Raw genomic sequence first — 17,466 nt, 5'->3', positions numbered from 1 at the left:
CTTATTAATAAAATACCAATAGTAATAATATTGATAATAATGCTGTGTGTCTTATAGCACTTCAGAATTAAGTATTCAGTGTACCTTTCTGTACATTTTATTTTTATGTGATGATCCGATGAGATAGACAAGACAGGTATTATCCCCATATTAGAGATGAAGAGGCTCAGAGAGGCTAAATTCCTTACTCAAGGTCATGTAGCTAGGAAGAGGTAGTACTAAGATGCTTAAACTCGGGTCTTTTGACTTCTCCAGTGCTTTTGTGTGATAGCACATGTACTTCATAGGACTTCACAGAAGGTGTTCTTCAAGTACATGGGGGAAGTGTAGTCAAATAATTAAAGAGAAAGTTAGTGGGTTACTGTTTTCTATTATTAACCAATAGATACATTTTCTTTCTCTAAATTGTAAATGATAAAGTTTATATTAGTTATTATTAAGGAAATTCTGAGCATTATTGTAATCACCAGGCTGTGTGATGAATTGCTGTAAGCTCCACCATAACCTTGGAAGCAGAAATCATGCCCCCGACCCCCAGGAAGAAGTCGCATTTACTGAAAATATTTTATCAGAGGGTAATGCAGGCCTTTGCAGAGTTATTATTTCTGGCCTCTGTATTACATTTTGACCTCTATATTTGTGAAAGCTTTTTAGTTTTTTTTTTTTTTTTTTGAGACAGGGTCTTACTCTGTCACCCAGGTTGAAGTGCAGTGGTGCCATCTCAGGCCACTGCAACCTCCACCTCCCAGGTTCAAGCGATCTTCCCACCTCAGCCTCCTGAGTATTTGGGACCATAGATGCACATCACCCTGCCCAGCTAATGTTTTTGCATTTTTGATAGAGACAAGGTTTTGCTGTGTTGCCCAGGCTGGTCTCGAACTCCTGAACTCAGGCAGTCCACCCACCTTGGCCTCCCAAAGTGCGGGGATTATAGACATGAGCTACCACATTGAAGCATAAAATAGCTGTGGGATGTGTTCTTTTGATATTCATCTAATATGTACTAACTCCTAATACTCATTATTATCTGTGTTGACATAAAACTGCTATCAAGATAAAACTGATATTACAGTAGTAAGTAAATACCAAGATAAATTTCATTTAATTGGTATGGCCATTTAGAATAAGTGGGAGGCTTATCTGATTGTAGTTTATACTTGCCGTTTTCAAAATAATGATGTTTAACTTTTTGTATTGCAGTGATGTTTTGATAACAGTTTTATTGAGATATAATTCACATATCATACAATTCACCCATTTACAGTATTCACCGTTCAGTGGCTTTTAGCATATTCAGATTTGGGGAAACATCACTACAATAAATTTTAGAACATTTTTATCATTCTCAAAAGAAACCCATATGCATTAGCATTCACTCTGCTTCCCCTCCACTAGTCCTGTGCAAACTTTAATCTGCTTTTAGTCTCTATGGGTTTTCCTATTCTGGACATTTTGTATAAATGGAATCATACAATATGTCGTCTTTACGGACTGGTTTATTTCACTTAGCATAATGTTTTGTAGGTTCATCGATACTATATCATGAGTACTTCATTCTTTTGTTGTGGCTAAGTAATACTCCATTGCATAGAAAATCTACATTTTATTTATTCTTTCATCTATTAGTGAGCTTATGGGTTGTTTCCTCTTTTTGGCTGTAATGTTGCTGTAAAAATTCATGTACAGATTTTCGTGTGGACGTATGTTTTCATTTCTCTTGAGTATATGCCTGTGAGTAGGATTGCTGAGTCAAATGATAACTCTTACCTTTAATATTTTGAGAAACTTCCTGTTTTCTTTTGTTTGTTGTTTTGTTGAGATGGAGTCTTGCTCTGTTGCCCAGGCTGGAGTGCAGTGACATGATCTTGGCTCACTGCAACCTCCGCTTCCTGGGTTCAAGCGATTCTCCTGCCTTAGCCTCCCGAATAGCTAGGATTACAGGCGCCTGCCACCATGCCTGTCTAATTTGTTGTACTTTTAGCATGGGGTTTTATATTTTAAATTTTTAATATTTAATATTTTAATATTCTAAAATATTTGTTGTATTTTAGAAATGGGGTTTCACCATGTTGGCCAGGCTGGTCTCAAACTCCTGACCTCAAGTGATCCACCCATCTCAGCTTCCCAAAGTTCAGGGATTACAGACGTGAGCCATCGCGCCTGGCCTGCTAAACTATTTTTCAATCTAACTACACTGTTGTGCATTTTGACCAGCAATGTATGAGGGTTCTCATTTCTCTACATCCTAGCCAATACTTGTTATTGTCTGTTTATCATAGCCATGCTGGTTGGTGTGAAGGGACATCTCATTTGGGATTTGATTTGCATTTCCCTTATGACTATTGATGTGGACCATCCTTTCATGTGCTTATTGGCTGTTTGTATATCTTCTTTGAAGAAATGCCTATTCATCGATTTTCTCTTTGGTTGCTTCTGCTTTTGGTGTCATATATAAGAAACCATTGCCTAACTCATGCTCACAAGGATTTGCTACTGTATTTTCTTCTAAGAGTTTTATAGTTTTACATTGTAAAATTTAGTCTTTGATACATTTTGAGATAATTTTTGTATATAATAGGTAGGGATTCAAATTCATTCTTTTGCACTTGGATATCAGTTTTTGTAGCAGCATTCATCAGGACTATTCTTTGCCCCATTGGAAATGTTTTGGCACCCTTGTCAAAAACCAATTTACTGTAAATGTGAGGGCTTACAGTGATATTTTTGATACTAATGTGGTTTATTTTCTAAAAGTATATACTGCCTTTGTTTTTATAGGTTACTATTCGAGCTTCACTTGGACCTCACCAGTCAAAATTACCAACTACACCTTCTGGTTATACTCCAGGCACTTCTTTTCTTCAGGTCACACCTCCGACATCTCAAAACTCAACTGCTGAAAATCCTAGAAAATCTGCTGCCAGTAAATCTAAGACAAGTAGGCCTCATGCAACTACATCCACTGCAAGTAAAGCTAATACAAGTAAGCCAAGGGGACGTACAGCTAAATGCAAAACAAAACCCTCTTACAAGCAAAAGCGACAGCGCAACAGAAAAAATAAAATGACCTTAGCTTTGAAGAACTTAAGGTAATGTCTTTTACTCCTGACATACAATACAAATTTAATCTTAAGTATTGAAAGTTTATTTTTTGTAATTTATCATATCATAGAACCCTTTTACACATTTACATGGTAATCACTTGTCTGTCATAAAGACCAAGCAAATAAGAAAAAGGTACTTTTTACAGCTGCTGAGCAGAACTTGAGTCATTGTGTTTATTCTGTAATTTTTATCTTTTATACTAATATTTTATGCTTTTATCTTATGATAGATTAATTGGTTTATTTGATCCTTTTTATTCCAGGGAAATGTTAACTGGTGTTAAATTTTTTACACTTATTCTAGCTTGTTTCAGAGCATATTTTGAAATTATGAGTTTCTATTTAAAGATATCAATTTAAACATTTTGGCTTTAGTTAATAAAATGTTAAGATTTTCCCCTATTATTTTTGTTTTATAATCTATTTTTATCTTATTTTTTTTCCATCTCCATAAGGTGTCTTCGGGGAATTCACAAGTGCATTGAGTGTCATTCCAAAATAAAAGATTTTGCAAGCCACTTTTCTATATACATCCACTGCAGTTTTTGCAAGTATAATACTAACTGTAACAAAGCCTTTGTAAATCATATGATGAGGTAAGTTAAACATGTAAACTGCCAATCAGAATTGCCATTCAGGTCATTTGTTTTTTGAAAACAGAGTTGTCCTATTGGAAGCAAGTTTGTCTCATCAAGGAACTAAAAGAGTCTAGCAATAGGGAACTTCTAAGATGTTTCTTGTACTATTTTCCAGCATAGTAACTCATAAAATTACTGGGACAAAAACTCTGAGAACAATTAGACTGATGAAATTAAAATGAGTTTGTTAGGGAAATTTGTTTTTTCTTTGGGACTTTTTTTCCTTTTCTATGTCTTTCAAAAAGTGGTTATTTTTCAACATAAAATGTTAAGTGTTTTCAGTATATTTATCAAATAAATACAGTCAGCTCTTGCATTCCACATCTGTAAATTCTGGATTTACACAGTTTACAACTGTGGATCAAAAGTGTTTTAAAAAATTAAGTCTTTACTGAACATGTACAAACCTTTTCCCCCATCATTATTCTCTAAACAATACAGTATAAAACTATGTAATAGCCGTTACATTTTATTAAGTATCATAGGCTTACAAATAATCTAGAGATTAAAGTATATAGAAGGATATATATATATAGTTTATATGCAAATACTATGCCATTTATATCAGAGACTTGAGTCTGCAGAGTTGGGTATCTGCAGGAGGTCATGGAACCATCCCCCATGGATAAAAGGACCCCGTATACGTAATTTCATGAGTGTTATCCTCTTCAAAGCGATCATTTTGAGAGGCTCCAGGCTTTTTAATGATGCTAAGAACATTATTCTGTCTCTGTCTCCCCCATCTGTCTGTCCATTTGTCTTTCTGATCATCCATCTTTGCATCCATTCAATGAAATGAGACTGTAGGAATATTCCCATCATGATGCTACTGTTGGAATTCCTTTTCATGCATCCATTCAACTTATATTATTTGAGCACCTATGATGTACTCTATACAAGGGAAAGACTTCAGAGCCCCCATTACTTTGATTTGAACCTTGTTCATAGGGGCTTGCTTTATTTCTTCAGAATGGATTTTATTTTAAATAACCAAAAAGTGTTCAGATATAAATATAAGTTGATTGTTTTAATTAAGATAGTTCCATTTATTTTTAGTTATAAATAAGATATAACTAGCCAGGCACAATGGCTCATGCCTGTAATCCCAAAATTTTAAGAGGTCAAGGAGAGAGGATTGCTTGAGCCTAGGAGTTCGAGACCAGCCTGGGCAACATAACAAGACCTTGTCTCTATTTTTAAAAAAGAAATAGGTATAACCAATAAAAGTGGTTTTCTTGCAGATTATAACAAGACATCTATATTATTTTTCTGCTCATAATCAGCTACCACTTTGAAGGATTCATCCAACACATTTTTTGATGGCTTCAGCCTGGCTTGCAGGGTTCTTTTTTCCCTTTGCTGGTCAGCCTGACCTTATGATACCTTTATTTTTTTAGTGCTAGCACTTCACATCTCCCTCTGCTTTGTTGTATCCCCTTTCTTAACGCCATCCCACTTTACCTCATTGTAGACAATACTTATTTTGAATTCTCATTACCCCGTGACTTTCAGGGTCTTGAACCTTTTTTTCTAGTCCAGTAGTACCAATTGAATTTTGTAACCAACCACGCCCTCAAGGTCTTCTGTTTTGAATGCTGCTTTGTTTCTGTCCGAAAGTCCTTTATATCTTCAGGCATGCTTAGCTTAGTCTTGCTATCTTTGTATCTTTTATCCTTTTTTTTTTTTTTTTTTATCCCAGCACACGTTCCCTATTAGTGGGGCATCTTTTATCCTTTTTAATATATCCCTGTGCTCATTTCTAGACCACCACACCATGCTTGATTCAATCAGCTCTGAACGCATGGTCTTTAATTTGGTCCAGCCCTTTTAAAAATACCGCGGTGGCTCACACCTGTAATCCCAGCACTTTGGGAGGCCGAGGTGGGTGGATCACGAGGTCAAGAGATCGAGACCATCCTGGTCAACATGGTGAAACCCCGTCTCTACTAAAAATACAAATAATTAGCTGGGCATGGTGGCGCATGCCTGTAATCCCAGCTACTCAGGAGGCTGAGGCAGGAGAATTGCCTGAACCCAGGAGGCGGAGGTTGCGGTAAGCTGAGATCGCGCCGTTGCACTCCAGCCTGGGTAACAAGAGCGAAACTCCGTCTCAAAAAAAAAAAAAAAAAATACCACTTTGTTTCTATCTACCATATCTGTCAGATTTTTTATTCTAGTCCCTCAGTTGTTAACTTTGCCTAATAATTACTCAGAGGTCATCCTTTTTGTTTTTCTCAAGATTAACTTTTTCTTGCCTCAAGGTTTTTTTTATGTTAACCCTGTTCCTCATCTCTTGCATTTCCTCAAAATCCTTATTTCATTATTTTGGACCTACAGTTCATCTTTCTTTCTACCACATTCATTGTGTCTGCTGATATTTTCAGGCATGCTTTGAGGATGAGGGAGATCTGCCTTTACTTTGCATGTTTTCTTGTCTACCTTTTACTATCAACATTTGTAAAGATTATACTTTACTAGCCTGTTTGTCATTTTTGACCCTTTGTGATTTGAATGTCGCCCCCTCCCACCTACACACAGCTAAAGCTGCTCCTTTAAAGGTTATCAGTCATATCCTAACCACTGAATCTACTCATTATTTTTCATTCTTACTCCTCTAAGACTTCTTCAGAGTATTTGACATTTTTGATCACTTATGTGTAGAAGTCTTCTCAACTTCTGTTAAACTGTTACCACCATTTTTCTTCTTTCCTTTTGGCTACTCCTCCTCTATATAATTATCTTTTCTCCCTTCAACTGTTCTTGCCCCTTTATAATCCCTTTCTTGGTACCATAACCATTCTTAAAGTTTTATCTTTTACCTTTCAACTGTAAATCCTCCGATTTCAATGCCGAGTTTCCCTGAGACCCAATTCTTAGTTTCTAACTAGGATTCAAACCACTTTTACTTCAGTACTCTTTAAGCTCAGTCTGTTTCAGGCATCATTTGCATAAACATGAAGCACCAGCTAGGAATGATTTACTATCCCAAGTTTCTGAAGCCCTGGAGTTCTCTTGATCTGCCACCATACATCCTAGCTTCCTGAGGGTCCACCTTCTGCAGTTTACCAATCTGCCTCTTCCACTACTACAGTGGTTCTGCACCTATACCCCAGTTTCTCTAAAGCAGATCCTGGCCAGCCCTTCCCCCAATACACTGCTATGAGTAATGTTGTTCTCTTATTCTGTGCCAAACACTTGACTGTTCTAATGAGGCTTTAATTCTGCCCCTAATTTATAGAGGATTAAATTGGAAAATATTTTTGACATTTCCTAAACCATGTGTTCTTCCATCCTCACCTCTCCCATTTTCTGTAGGCTTATCAACTGTCTTGTAGAACCTTCAGCCCCATTCTATACCCAAACATTCCCAATTGGCCTAAAGTTACCTTCTTAACCCTTTCCTAATTTCTGGTGATTCCCAGCCCTGCACTGTCATCACACACATTGAGCTCTTACTCATCATAACCTCATAGAGAACTGAAAGCTTCCGCTTCTACTCCCCTAATGGCCTCGTAGGTCCCTTTGCTTTTCCCCTATTTCAACGGCACATTGTTCCCCTTGTTGCTTCAGGTACCTCCCTCTGAATGGTGCACCCTCAGTCCTACCTGGTGTGGACTTTTATCATAGATTTGAGCTCTATGTTCAGAGGCTTCATTTTCTCAGAGGTTGAGTACCTTTATTCTTAGCCTATATCAACTATTGTGAGAAGACAGGCCCCCAGAATTGATCAATCTTCCCCAATGTATAGATTCTTCATATTCAGTATCTAAAGTAGCTTTTTCTTATTCTTGATTATTCTCTGGAATGCCCCTCTCCTTTCCTCTCATTTCACCCTCTGTGAAGTATCTGATCAGCACAGCCAGTCAGAGGAATCATTCCTTTCTTTAGGTTCTGTAACATTCTCCTCTTCTGCCTCATATGTGTCTCTGTTACCTCTTTGAGAGAGAAGCTCTTTGTATTCACCATGGTTCCTATTCTGAGAATATATTCTTGGAATTATAGCTGGCCACAATCTTTATTTTCCCATGCATATATAGTATGCTGGTGACGGTTACCTTGTGTCAGGGTAACTGTTGACCTGCTGTGTTGGGTCTGTCAGTACAAGATAGGGCTAGTGCTTCTCAAACTAGCTTGCATAAGAATCAGCTGGAAAACTTGGGAAAACAGATTTCTGGGCCCACTGTCAGAGATTAGTTCACTATGTTTGCAGTGAGGCCTGAAACTGTATTTCTTTTTTTTTTTTTTTTTAAGGCGGAGTTTCGCTCTTGTTACCCAGGCTGGAGTGCAATGGCGTGATCTCGGCTCACTACAACCTCCGCCTCCTGGGTTCGGGCAATTCTCCTGCCTCAGCCTCTCGAGTAGCTGGGATTACAGGCGTGCGCCACCATGCCCAGCTAATTTTTTGTATTTTTAGTAGAGACGGGGTTTCACCATGTTGACCAAGATGGTCTCGATCTCTTGACCTCGTGATCCACCCACCTCTGCCTCCCAAAGTGCTGGGATTACAGGCATGAGCCACTGAAACTGCATTTCTAAAAAGCTCCTAGGTGATGCTGATGATGCTGGTCCATGGACCACTAGGCTAATCCTGGCTAATCTTGCCTGATTTTCTAACACAGGAAAGCTTCCCTTATCAATGTAAAGGGAAGCATAAAAGCTATTACTATTGACTATAAAGTTTGGTTAGTGGTTTTCTGATCTGTGTGTAGGAGCAGCATTGTTTTAACTTGTGAGCTCTGCTTTTAATTTGCTCTCTTTGAAAGTTCTCCTGGTAATTGCAAAGGACCCTTTAAATGCTTCGTTTTTATTGAATTAAGCAATGGCATTTAGCTCAAGTAGTGTTTACTTCCAGGATCATTTATATTATTCCCCCCCTCCCCAAACATATTAAGATTAAAATGTAATAAATAATTACTATTCTCCAGCCTGGGCGACAGAGCAAGACTCTGAAACAAAAAATAATAATTAGTATCATTATAACAATTTCTATCATAGCAAAATACATTATTAAATACCTTTTAAATTGTTCTTACTCTTAATAGTTAAAAAACTTTGACACTCTTTGCATTTTTAACTCAAGCATTTTTTTAGTAATGGTGAAGTAGTGATAATCTAAGAAAGTTTTCAGGGACATATGTCATTTCTCCTAAGTGGAAAGTAAGGTAAAATTCTTGAATTAAACAGAGATGACTGTCTTCGTCCATTCGGGCTGCTATAACAAAATACCATAGACTGAATAGCTAATAAACAACAGAAATTTATTTCTCACAGTTCTGGAGGCTGGAAAATCTACGATCAAGGTGCCGGCAGATTCAGTGTCTGGGTGAGGGCCCATTCCTCATAGACAGCACCTTCTCACTGCGTCCTCACATGGTGGAAGGGGCACACTGGCTCTCTAGGATCTCTTTTATAAGTGCACTAATCTCATAAGGGCTCTGCTCTCTTGACCTAATCACCTCCCAAAGGCCCCACCTCCTAATACCATCACTTGGGGGGTTAAGATTTTAACATATGAATTCTGGGGGACACAAAAATTCGAATTATAGAAGTAACCAACATAATTTTATTATTTAGATCGTGATCTTTTATTCAAAACTAAGAAATCAAGCATTGGCTTGAAATGTCATAAAATTAATATGGCATTGTATAATAAAATTAATAAAATCTTGTTTGTCTTGTGTTTCTCCAGCTCTCATAGCAACCATCCAGGTAAACAGTTTTGTATTTTCAAGAAGCATTCAGGAACTCTCAGGTAATCATTGATTTTTTTTTTTTTAATTATTTTCATTGAAATATTGCGGTAACTTTTAAACCTGATGTTGAAGTGCCTACTTTGGAAATCTAAATGATTGCTACTGAGCATGATAGAGTTCTGTTTATTGTATCCTTAGACCAAAGTTGGAGGGATAGCCTATCATCTCTGACTAAACTCTCAGTAGTGCCAAGCATTAAGATGAAACTTTCATGCATTTGCATTGTAAAACAACTAAAATAAGGTTCTCCAACCATATTTGAATAGAAGTAAGTTTATGAAAACACTGTAATACTTGAAGTCAATATATAGCCTTCATAATCTTTAATGTTTTTAGAATTAAACTTATTTACTGTAGAGGAAAACTTACAAATATTTCTAAAGGCATTGATAATTAACATTGGTTATACCACACACACTTAGCTCAAAATCCAGTAAACATCTATTTTTTACACTATTTTGATATATTTTGACTCCATCTTTCTTTTTTAATTATTTTGCTCATGTTGACAGATGTTTGCCAGGCACATAGTACCTGGTACATAGGAGGCACTTGGTAAATGTTTGTTGAATAAGTTAGTGTATATGTTGAAAATTAATTATGTGGATAATGTTGGACCAACAGCTCATAGAGGAAATTTTTATTGTATTTTTAAAACATATTCATGTTAGGCTGGGCACTGTAGCTCACGCCTGTAATCCTAGCACTTTGGGAGGCCAAGGCAGTTGCATCACCTGAGGTCAGGAGTTGGAGACCAGTGTGACCAACATAGCAAAACCCTGTCTCTACTAAAAATACAAAAATTAGCTGGATGTGGTGGCAGGCACCTATAATTTCCAGCTACTTGGGAAGCTAAGGCAGGAGAATTGCTTGAACCTGGGGGCCAGAGGTTTCAGTGAGCTGAGATCATACCACTTCACTCCAGCCTGTACTAAAGAACAAAACTCCATCCCCCCCAAAAAACCAAATACATATTCATGTTATTTTTAAAACATTACTGAATATAAGGAATTAGAAAATAGTAAAATATATTAGGTGTTACCTTTACTAAAATGTTGATAAGAATGAAAAGATATTTATTAGTTCTAAATATGAGACTTTGATTTGATTTTTACCACATTATTGTCAAGCTCAATTGTGTGCTTGGTTTTTAAATTTTTAACTGTGATTTAGAAGATCTGAGGTGCTTTTTTTTTTTAAACTTGAGTGGATCTAACATGTAGATCAAATTGGTCAAATTCTGTGTATGGGTCGGGCACAGTGATTCACACCTGTAATCCCAGCACTTTGAGAGGCCAGGGCGGGTAAATCACTTGAGACCAGAGTTTGGGACCAGTCTGGCCAATATGGTGAAATCCTGTCTCTACTAAAAATACAAAATTTCACCAGGTGTGGTGGTGTACACCTGTAATCCCAGCTTACTCAGGAGGCTGAGGCACTAGAATCACTTGAACCCAGAAGGCAGAGGTTGCAGTGAGCCAAGATGACTACACTCTAGCCTGGGCAACAGAGTGAGACTCATTCTCAAAAAATAAAAAAATTTGTATGGACTTAGTATTTTATATTTCTATAAATAATTTTTTCATAATTACTATTTTGCTGAAATGAAATGTTCACTCTTTAGCTATTTATAGTGCACCTATTGTGTGTAACACAATGTAGCAATTCCTATACAGATGACAGTGATGAAGAAGGTGGCTTGTGCCAACCTTCAAGGAATGTACAGTTTATTGAAGGGATATAAGGTGTGAACATAAATAACTACAGTAATACAAAGAGGTTTCTAATAAGTGCAGTGAGATACTGATTTCAAAAGGGAGAGAGGTTTCTACTTATAAGAAGAGGCACAAGGGCATTCTAGTTGGAAGAAATAACATGAATAAAAGTACAGAAAGGAAAAAGCAGAAACCATACACATTCTTCTGAATCACAATAAATAACTAGGAGTAAAATTTGAACGAAGCACAAAATGCATATAACGTAGTATTAAGATCAAAGTTGACCAGGTGCAGTGGCTCATATCTGTAATCCCAGCACTTTGGGAGGCCAAGGTGAGTGGATCACCTGAGATCAGGTGAGGTGAGTAGTTCGAGACCAGCCTAGCCACCATGGCAAAACCCTATCTCTACTAAAAATACAAAAAAAATTAGCCAGGCATGGGTAATTCAGTACCCTTGACTAAGGGTACTGAAGGAAGATCACTTTGGAAGGTTATACAGGATGATTTGTAGCTATAAGACACACAGCCTGGTTAAGGCTATTGTAGTGGTTAAGATTTGTTTAATAATGCCCTGGGGTAAGGTGGTGGAGTTCACATCGTGTTTAAGAGCATGGGCTTCAGAATCAAAGGACTCCATTTCCAACCTGATCCTGGCCTCAGTAGATTACTGAAACTGATCCTGTCCTCTATAAAAAAGTAATTATAGCACCCATCTCTTTGGGTTGCCATAAGATGTAGATCAGACAGTATGTCTAAAACCCTCAGACTGGCATAGAGGAAGTGCTCAATAAATTGTTAATAACATAAAACATTTGAAATATTGAATGTTTTATGTAGGAAGAGAGTCAGATATAACTACAAATTTGAGCCTCAATATTAGGGAAATGGCCTCATAAGAGAGACTGTCCCCCTGAATTTCATGGGGAGAGCACATGATTCCAGTTTTATGAAGAGAATTTTTGATGTGCAGGAGTTCTGGCTAGGTGTAAATACACAACAGGTTGTTAAAACTAGAGAAGTCAATCTGAGGTATGCTACTGGTTTCCTACACAGGTGAAATATTTAGCTGATGAACTTCAAGCATATATGTGTCCTTTGTTAATAAACTGATAATAATAATTACATTATATGATTTTAAAGGCTTCAGATTTCTTCTCTAATTTTATCCTCATTTGACTAAGATACTAGATTGCAGAGTCCACAGACTGTACCTTATTTAGTCACTATTGTATCTATAATACCTAGTAGTACAGTGTGGGTGAAGAAGGTTCTCAGCAAATGTATATTTACATATTTGAGTGAATGAATATTACATCCTTCCTTTGCAAGTAGTAACTTGTACACGTTATTTAAGTTGTTAAGGAAGACTGGGCTGAGTCTCTTCATGCCTGGCTTTTAGCAACAAGTTGAGAGGTGACAATTATAAAGCACTAAATATTAGCATAATTTGGATTTGGATATGCCATTTTCTTTTCTTTTTATTTTATTTTATTTTATTTATTTTTTGAGATGGAGTCTCACTCTGTCGCCCAGACTGGAGTACAGTGGCACAGTCTCGGCTCACTGCAACCTCCACCTCCCGGGTTCAAGCATTTTTCTGTCTCAGCCTCCTGAGTAGCTGGGACCACAGGCACATGCCATGATGCCCAACTAATTTTTTCTATTTTTAGTAGAGATGGAGTTTCACCATATTGGTCTCGAACTCCTGACCTCAGGTGATCCAACCACCTTGGCCTCCCAAAGTGCTGGGATTACAGGCGTGAGCTACCGCACCCAGCCAACGATGCCATTTTCTAAAGAACCACTTTAGATATATCAAGTTTATATGATAAACAAAATTGGAAAATGATTGTTGTGGTGACTAAAATGCAAATCAAGTATGTGGAAAAATAATTATTGAGCTCATGTGGATTTCTGTAAATGATAATCTTTTTTACTGTCTTCTTTTTTTCATAGTGGCATTACTCTAGTGTGCCTTAAATGTGATTTCCTGGCTGATTCTTCTGGCTTAGATCGTATGGCTAAACACTTAAGTCAACGTAAAACTCACACTTGCCAAGTTATAATAGAGAATGGTACGTATATGTAATTGTGTTACCTTGAGTTTCTGATACTTATTTCAGTATTTTTGATCGGACATCATATGGACCCATGTATTAAATTGATAGTCTCACTTGTCATATATTCTATTTTAAATGTAAAACTCTTTTGATTTTAGTTTTTAAAAGTACCTCAACTTCTGAACCCACTTCTGAGTAAATTTAATTTTCCTTCAATGCGTTTTGCTTTGATGGACTTTAGCACTGTTGCATTTTTTTAGTGTATCATTAATAGAAATGAAAAATGTTAATTTTTTTTTAAGCTGCCCGTTGAAATAGATTCCTGCTCTATGGAGTTCGTGCAACCTGGTGCAAGACAAGTTGGAATTTCCTAAGTTCAAAGTTCTGAAGTGTTTTCTCATACAACAGCAGTTAAACAGCCAAGTTCATAACACTAGCTCTCATTATTCAGATCTTTTCAGATTTCAGATGGCACTAGACTCTTATTTCACCTTATCTTTGTGTAAGGTTAACAGACCTTAACATGTTTTTTTCTCCAGTTGGCTCTCTCCAAAAATACCTTTTGTTTTTCTCTGCTGTCTTTGCCTTGCCTTCAGAGTATTACATTCCAGATAATATAACTGTTTATCTTTTTCTGTCTGTTTTTTCTGCTTTCTTAATTTAAGTCTTACATGTTTAGGTCAGATAGCCAATTTTTCTTTATTCCTTGTTCATTACTATTCTATTTTTTATATTTTTCAAATGAAGAAGCAACACATAAGTTTCAAAAAAATGTGCAGGGGACTCCTGGATAGGGTCCCCTTTTGATGGACACAACTGATACCTGTTCTTGCTTTCTAAGAAATGTGAATTATTTGACTGTGAGACCTCCTCTAGTTTGTGGCCTTAAGAAATCAGGTCTTGGGGAGGGTCCCTTCCTACCTGACTGACCTCCCATAAGACTGATGCTGATTTGGCCAGAAATGACCTCAAGACCCACCAAATAGAGCACAACTTCCCACTGAGGACGTTGGCTTTTGATCTTAAGCTTATGGGTCAGTTTCAACCAAGAAAAGTCTATGAGATCACTGCTTCAACATGCAGGTTGAAGTTTAACCATTTTGGCTGCTGTTCTCTAATGTTCCTCTAGCAGGCATGCAGTACAAGGAATATAAAAATTCTGGTTGTATTGGGAACCAAGGTTACTTTCTTGTTCTTGGAAAAACAAAATTTCTATAATTACAGTTCCCAAAGTCATAGTTGTTCCTGTTTGAAGTTTTATCCAGTATTCTAGGAATTTTCAGCAGTACTAGCATTCACATTTTCAAGCATTTTTTAAATTTTATTTTGTTTTGGTAGTTTGGTTTTACATTGTTCTTAGATCTGTGCTTCTATATCCTGGTTGATGTTTAACCATTTCGACTGCTGCTCTTTAATCTCCCTCTAGCAGGCATGCAGTCCAAGGAATATAAAAATTCTGATTGTATTGGGAACCCAGGTTACTTTCTTGTTCTTGGAAAAACAAAATTTTTACAATTTTAGTTCCCAAAGTCAGTTATTCATGTTTTCATTTAAACTTTTATTCAGTATTCTAGGAATTTTCAGCAATACTGATATTCACATTTTTAAACATTTTTTTTAATTTTATTTTATTTTGGTAGCTTGATTTTATATTTTTCTTAATCAGATTTATTTTACTGTTTTATTTTTTGTCACCTACTTGTCCCAGATTCATGAAATTTACTGATGTCCATTTTATGTCTACTTTTTAACTCTTCTCTTTGTGTTTGTTTCATTCTTATTACAAACTCCAAGTCATTTCTTAGAATTGTCTGTAAATTTCATGTAGCTACTTACTGGTAGCTTCTTAATTTGGTACTTGTTCAGACCACTAGACATTATTACATGCTCTATCATTAACATTAACTTAGGGATTGTGATTTCAAAGACAATAAATTGGCGAAATTCTTCTTACCTTAAAATAAGTTTTAAAGTTATGTTTCCATACATCTAATACATAATATCTTCTTAGCCATTAATGTAATTTCTCTGGATAAAGATAATATATTCAGAAAATATTGGGACCAAAAAATGCACTTGTTTCTTGCCCATATATATATAGATGTGTATATTTTTTACTTTGGTGTTTGTTTATTTTGGTTACATTGAATATAGATTTGCTGAACAGTTTTGATGTTATTATTTTTTTAATAAAATTTGTATTGTTAAAGTGCCTTGGAAATTATTTTCTAATAACTTCATATAAAAGCTGTAGGTTGTATCATACAACTATAGGAACATTACTTTGCTCTTACTTCCAGGGAGCCTGATTGCTTGACCCACACATTGAAAGTTTTATCTACTGAGCACATCTTGCACTTTTTCTTCCAGCACAGTTAAAAGCAGACTATTTATACTTTACTAATTCCTTGAGCAACTAGCAAAATACCCCTCTGTGATCTTAATAATCATGAAGGAAGGTGGGCAGGTTCTGAAGTTGTTTGACTCAATATGGGTGTTTATTAACTCTAAAATTAGAACTGGACCAGGTACAGTGGCTCATGTTGGTAATCCCAATACTTTGAAAAGCTGAAGAAGGAGCCAGGAGTTTAAGACCAGCCTGGGCAACACAGCAACACTCTGTCTCAACCACCAAAAAAAAAAAAAAAATTAGTTGGGTGTGGTGGCATATGCCTGTAGTCCTGGCTACCTCAGGCTAAGGGAGGAGGATCACTTGAACCCAGGAGTTTGAGGCTGCAGTAAGCTATGATCGTGCCACTGTATTCCAGCCTAAGCCACAGAGCAAGACTCTTTTTTTTTTTTAAGAAAAGCTTTATAAAAATCAAAATTATTTTAATGTACTTTGAAACACAAAGTGTCAGTGGCCACTGCTAGGTAGTATACTCCTTGCAATTCATAATCAGGAGTGGAATCCATTAATTTTTTTTTTTTTCGAGATGAAGTTTTGCTCTTGTTAACCAGGCTGGAGTGCAATGGCGCGATCTCGGCTTACCGCAACCTCAGCCTCCTGGGTTCAGGCAGTTCTCCTGCCTCAGCCTCCTGAGTAGCCGGGATTACAGGCACACACCACCATGCCCAGCTAATTTTTTTTTTTTTTTTTGGTATTTTTAGTAGAGACGGGGTTTCACCATGTTGACCAGGATGGTCTCGATCTCTTGACATTGTGATTCACCCACCTCGGCCTCCCAAAGTGCTGGGATTACAGGCTTGAGCCACAGTGCAGCCTTTAATTTTAATTTTTCTAACAGATTTCTGTTGTAAATGCTTTTCCAAAATCTCCAAAAGTGGCTTATGTCATAGTCGTGGACTTGGTAATACTCTGTTCTTTCTTTCCATACCTGTCTCTAGAAAGTTTTATCAAACACTATTTTTCTACCTGTTTTTTTTTAACTTTTTTATTGTGGTAAAATATAGCATAACATTTGCTATTTAAATCATTTTCAAGTGTATAATTCAGCAGCATTAATGACACTCAACTTTTCTTTAAGTTTTAAACTTTTTCCCAGGAATAACAACTTCTTTGCATTTTTAGCATTGGTCCTCTTTTTATTTATAGGTATTTTCTGTGTCTCTTTCACAGTTCAAATATATGAAAAACCACATTCTTGTTATGGCAATATTTTAGGTAGAGGTACAGCTTTTTGTTCTCTTTGTTTTGACCTCTTAAACATTATGTTAAGAAATGAGTCACAAAAGGTCATATGTTTTATAATTCCATTTATATGAACTATCCACGCAGGAACAGAAAACCAGTTACCACATGTTCTCACTTAGTGGGAGCTAAAAATGAGGACTCATGAACATACAGAAGGGAACAACAGACTGTTGAGGGTGTTCATGAATCACTTGTAAGGTGCAATATGTAACTGGAGGCTGGCAATAATCATTTTCATGCTGGGTGTGGCAGCTCACGCCTGTAATCCCAGCAGTTTGGGTGGCTGAGGTGGGTGGATCACGAGGCCAGGAGTTTGAGACCAGCCTGGCCAACGTGACAAAACCCCGTCTCTACTAAAAAATACAACAGTTCACCGAGTATGGTGGCAGATGCTTGTAATCCCAGCTACCTAGGAGCGTGAGGCAGGAGAATCACTTGAGCCCGGGAGGTGGAGGTTGCAGTGAGCCGAGATTGCACCACTGCACTCCAGCCTGGGTGACAGAGCGAGACTCTGTCAAAAAAAAAAAAAAAAGCTA

The 17,466-nt window shown here is 36.9% G+C and overlaps 1 protein-coding gene across 6 annotated transcripts in view; it reads left to right on the top strand.

The window, feature by feature from the left end:
• Positions 1 to 15,484, top strand: part of ZNF280C (zinc finger protein 280C) — a 63,921-nt gene extending 48,437 nt beyond the window's left edge. For 5 of the 6 annotated variants that reach the window (XM_035288295.3, XM_078362296.1, XM_078362294.1 and 2 more), the window contains 5 exons: positions 2,779 to 3,089; positions 3,560 to 3,700; positions 9,432 to 9,494; positions 13,172 to 13,290; positions 13,578 to 15,484. In XM_035288295.3, coding sequence (XP_035144186.3) covers positions 2,779 to 3,089; positions 3,560 to 3,700; positions 9,432 to 9,494; positions 13,172 to 13,290; positions 13,578 to 13,588 — 645 coding nt within the window. In that variant the 3' untranslated portion in view covers positions 13,589 to 15,484. Of the gene's footprint in view, positions 1 to 2,778; positions 3,090 to 3,559; positions 3,701 to 9,013; positions 9,066 to 9,431; positions 9,495 to 13,171; positions 13,291 to 13,577 lie in introns of all 6 variants that reach the window. The other variant, XR_013531380.1, reaches the window with a different exon arrangement.
• The last annotated feature ends 1,982 nt before the right edge of the window (positions 15,485 to 17,466 follow it).

This window comes from Callithrix jacchus, chromosome X, assembly GCF_049354715.1.
Source record: "Callithrix jacchus isolate 240 chromosome X, calJac240_pri, whole genome shotgun sequence".
In the NCBI taxonomy this organism is placed as follows: Eukaryota; Metazoa; Chordata; class Mammalia; order Primates; family Cebidae; genus Callithrix; species Callithrix jacchus.
This window is presented reverse-complemented; position numbering and strand designations above follow the sequence as displayed.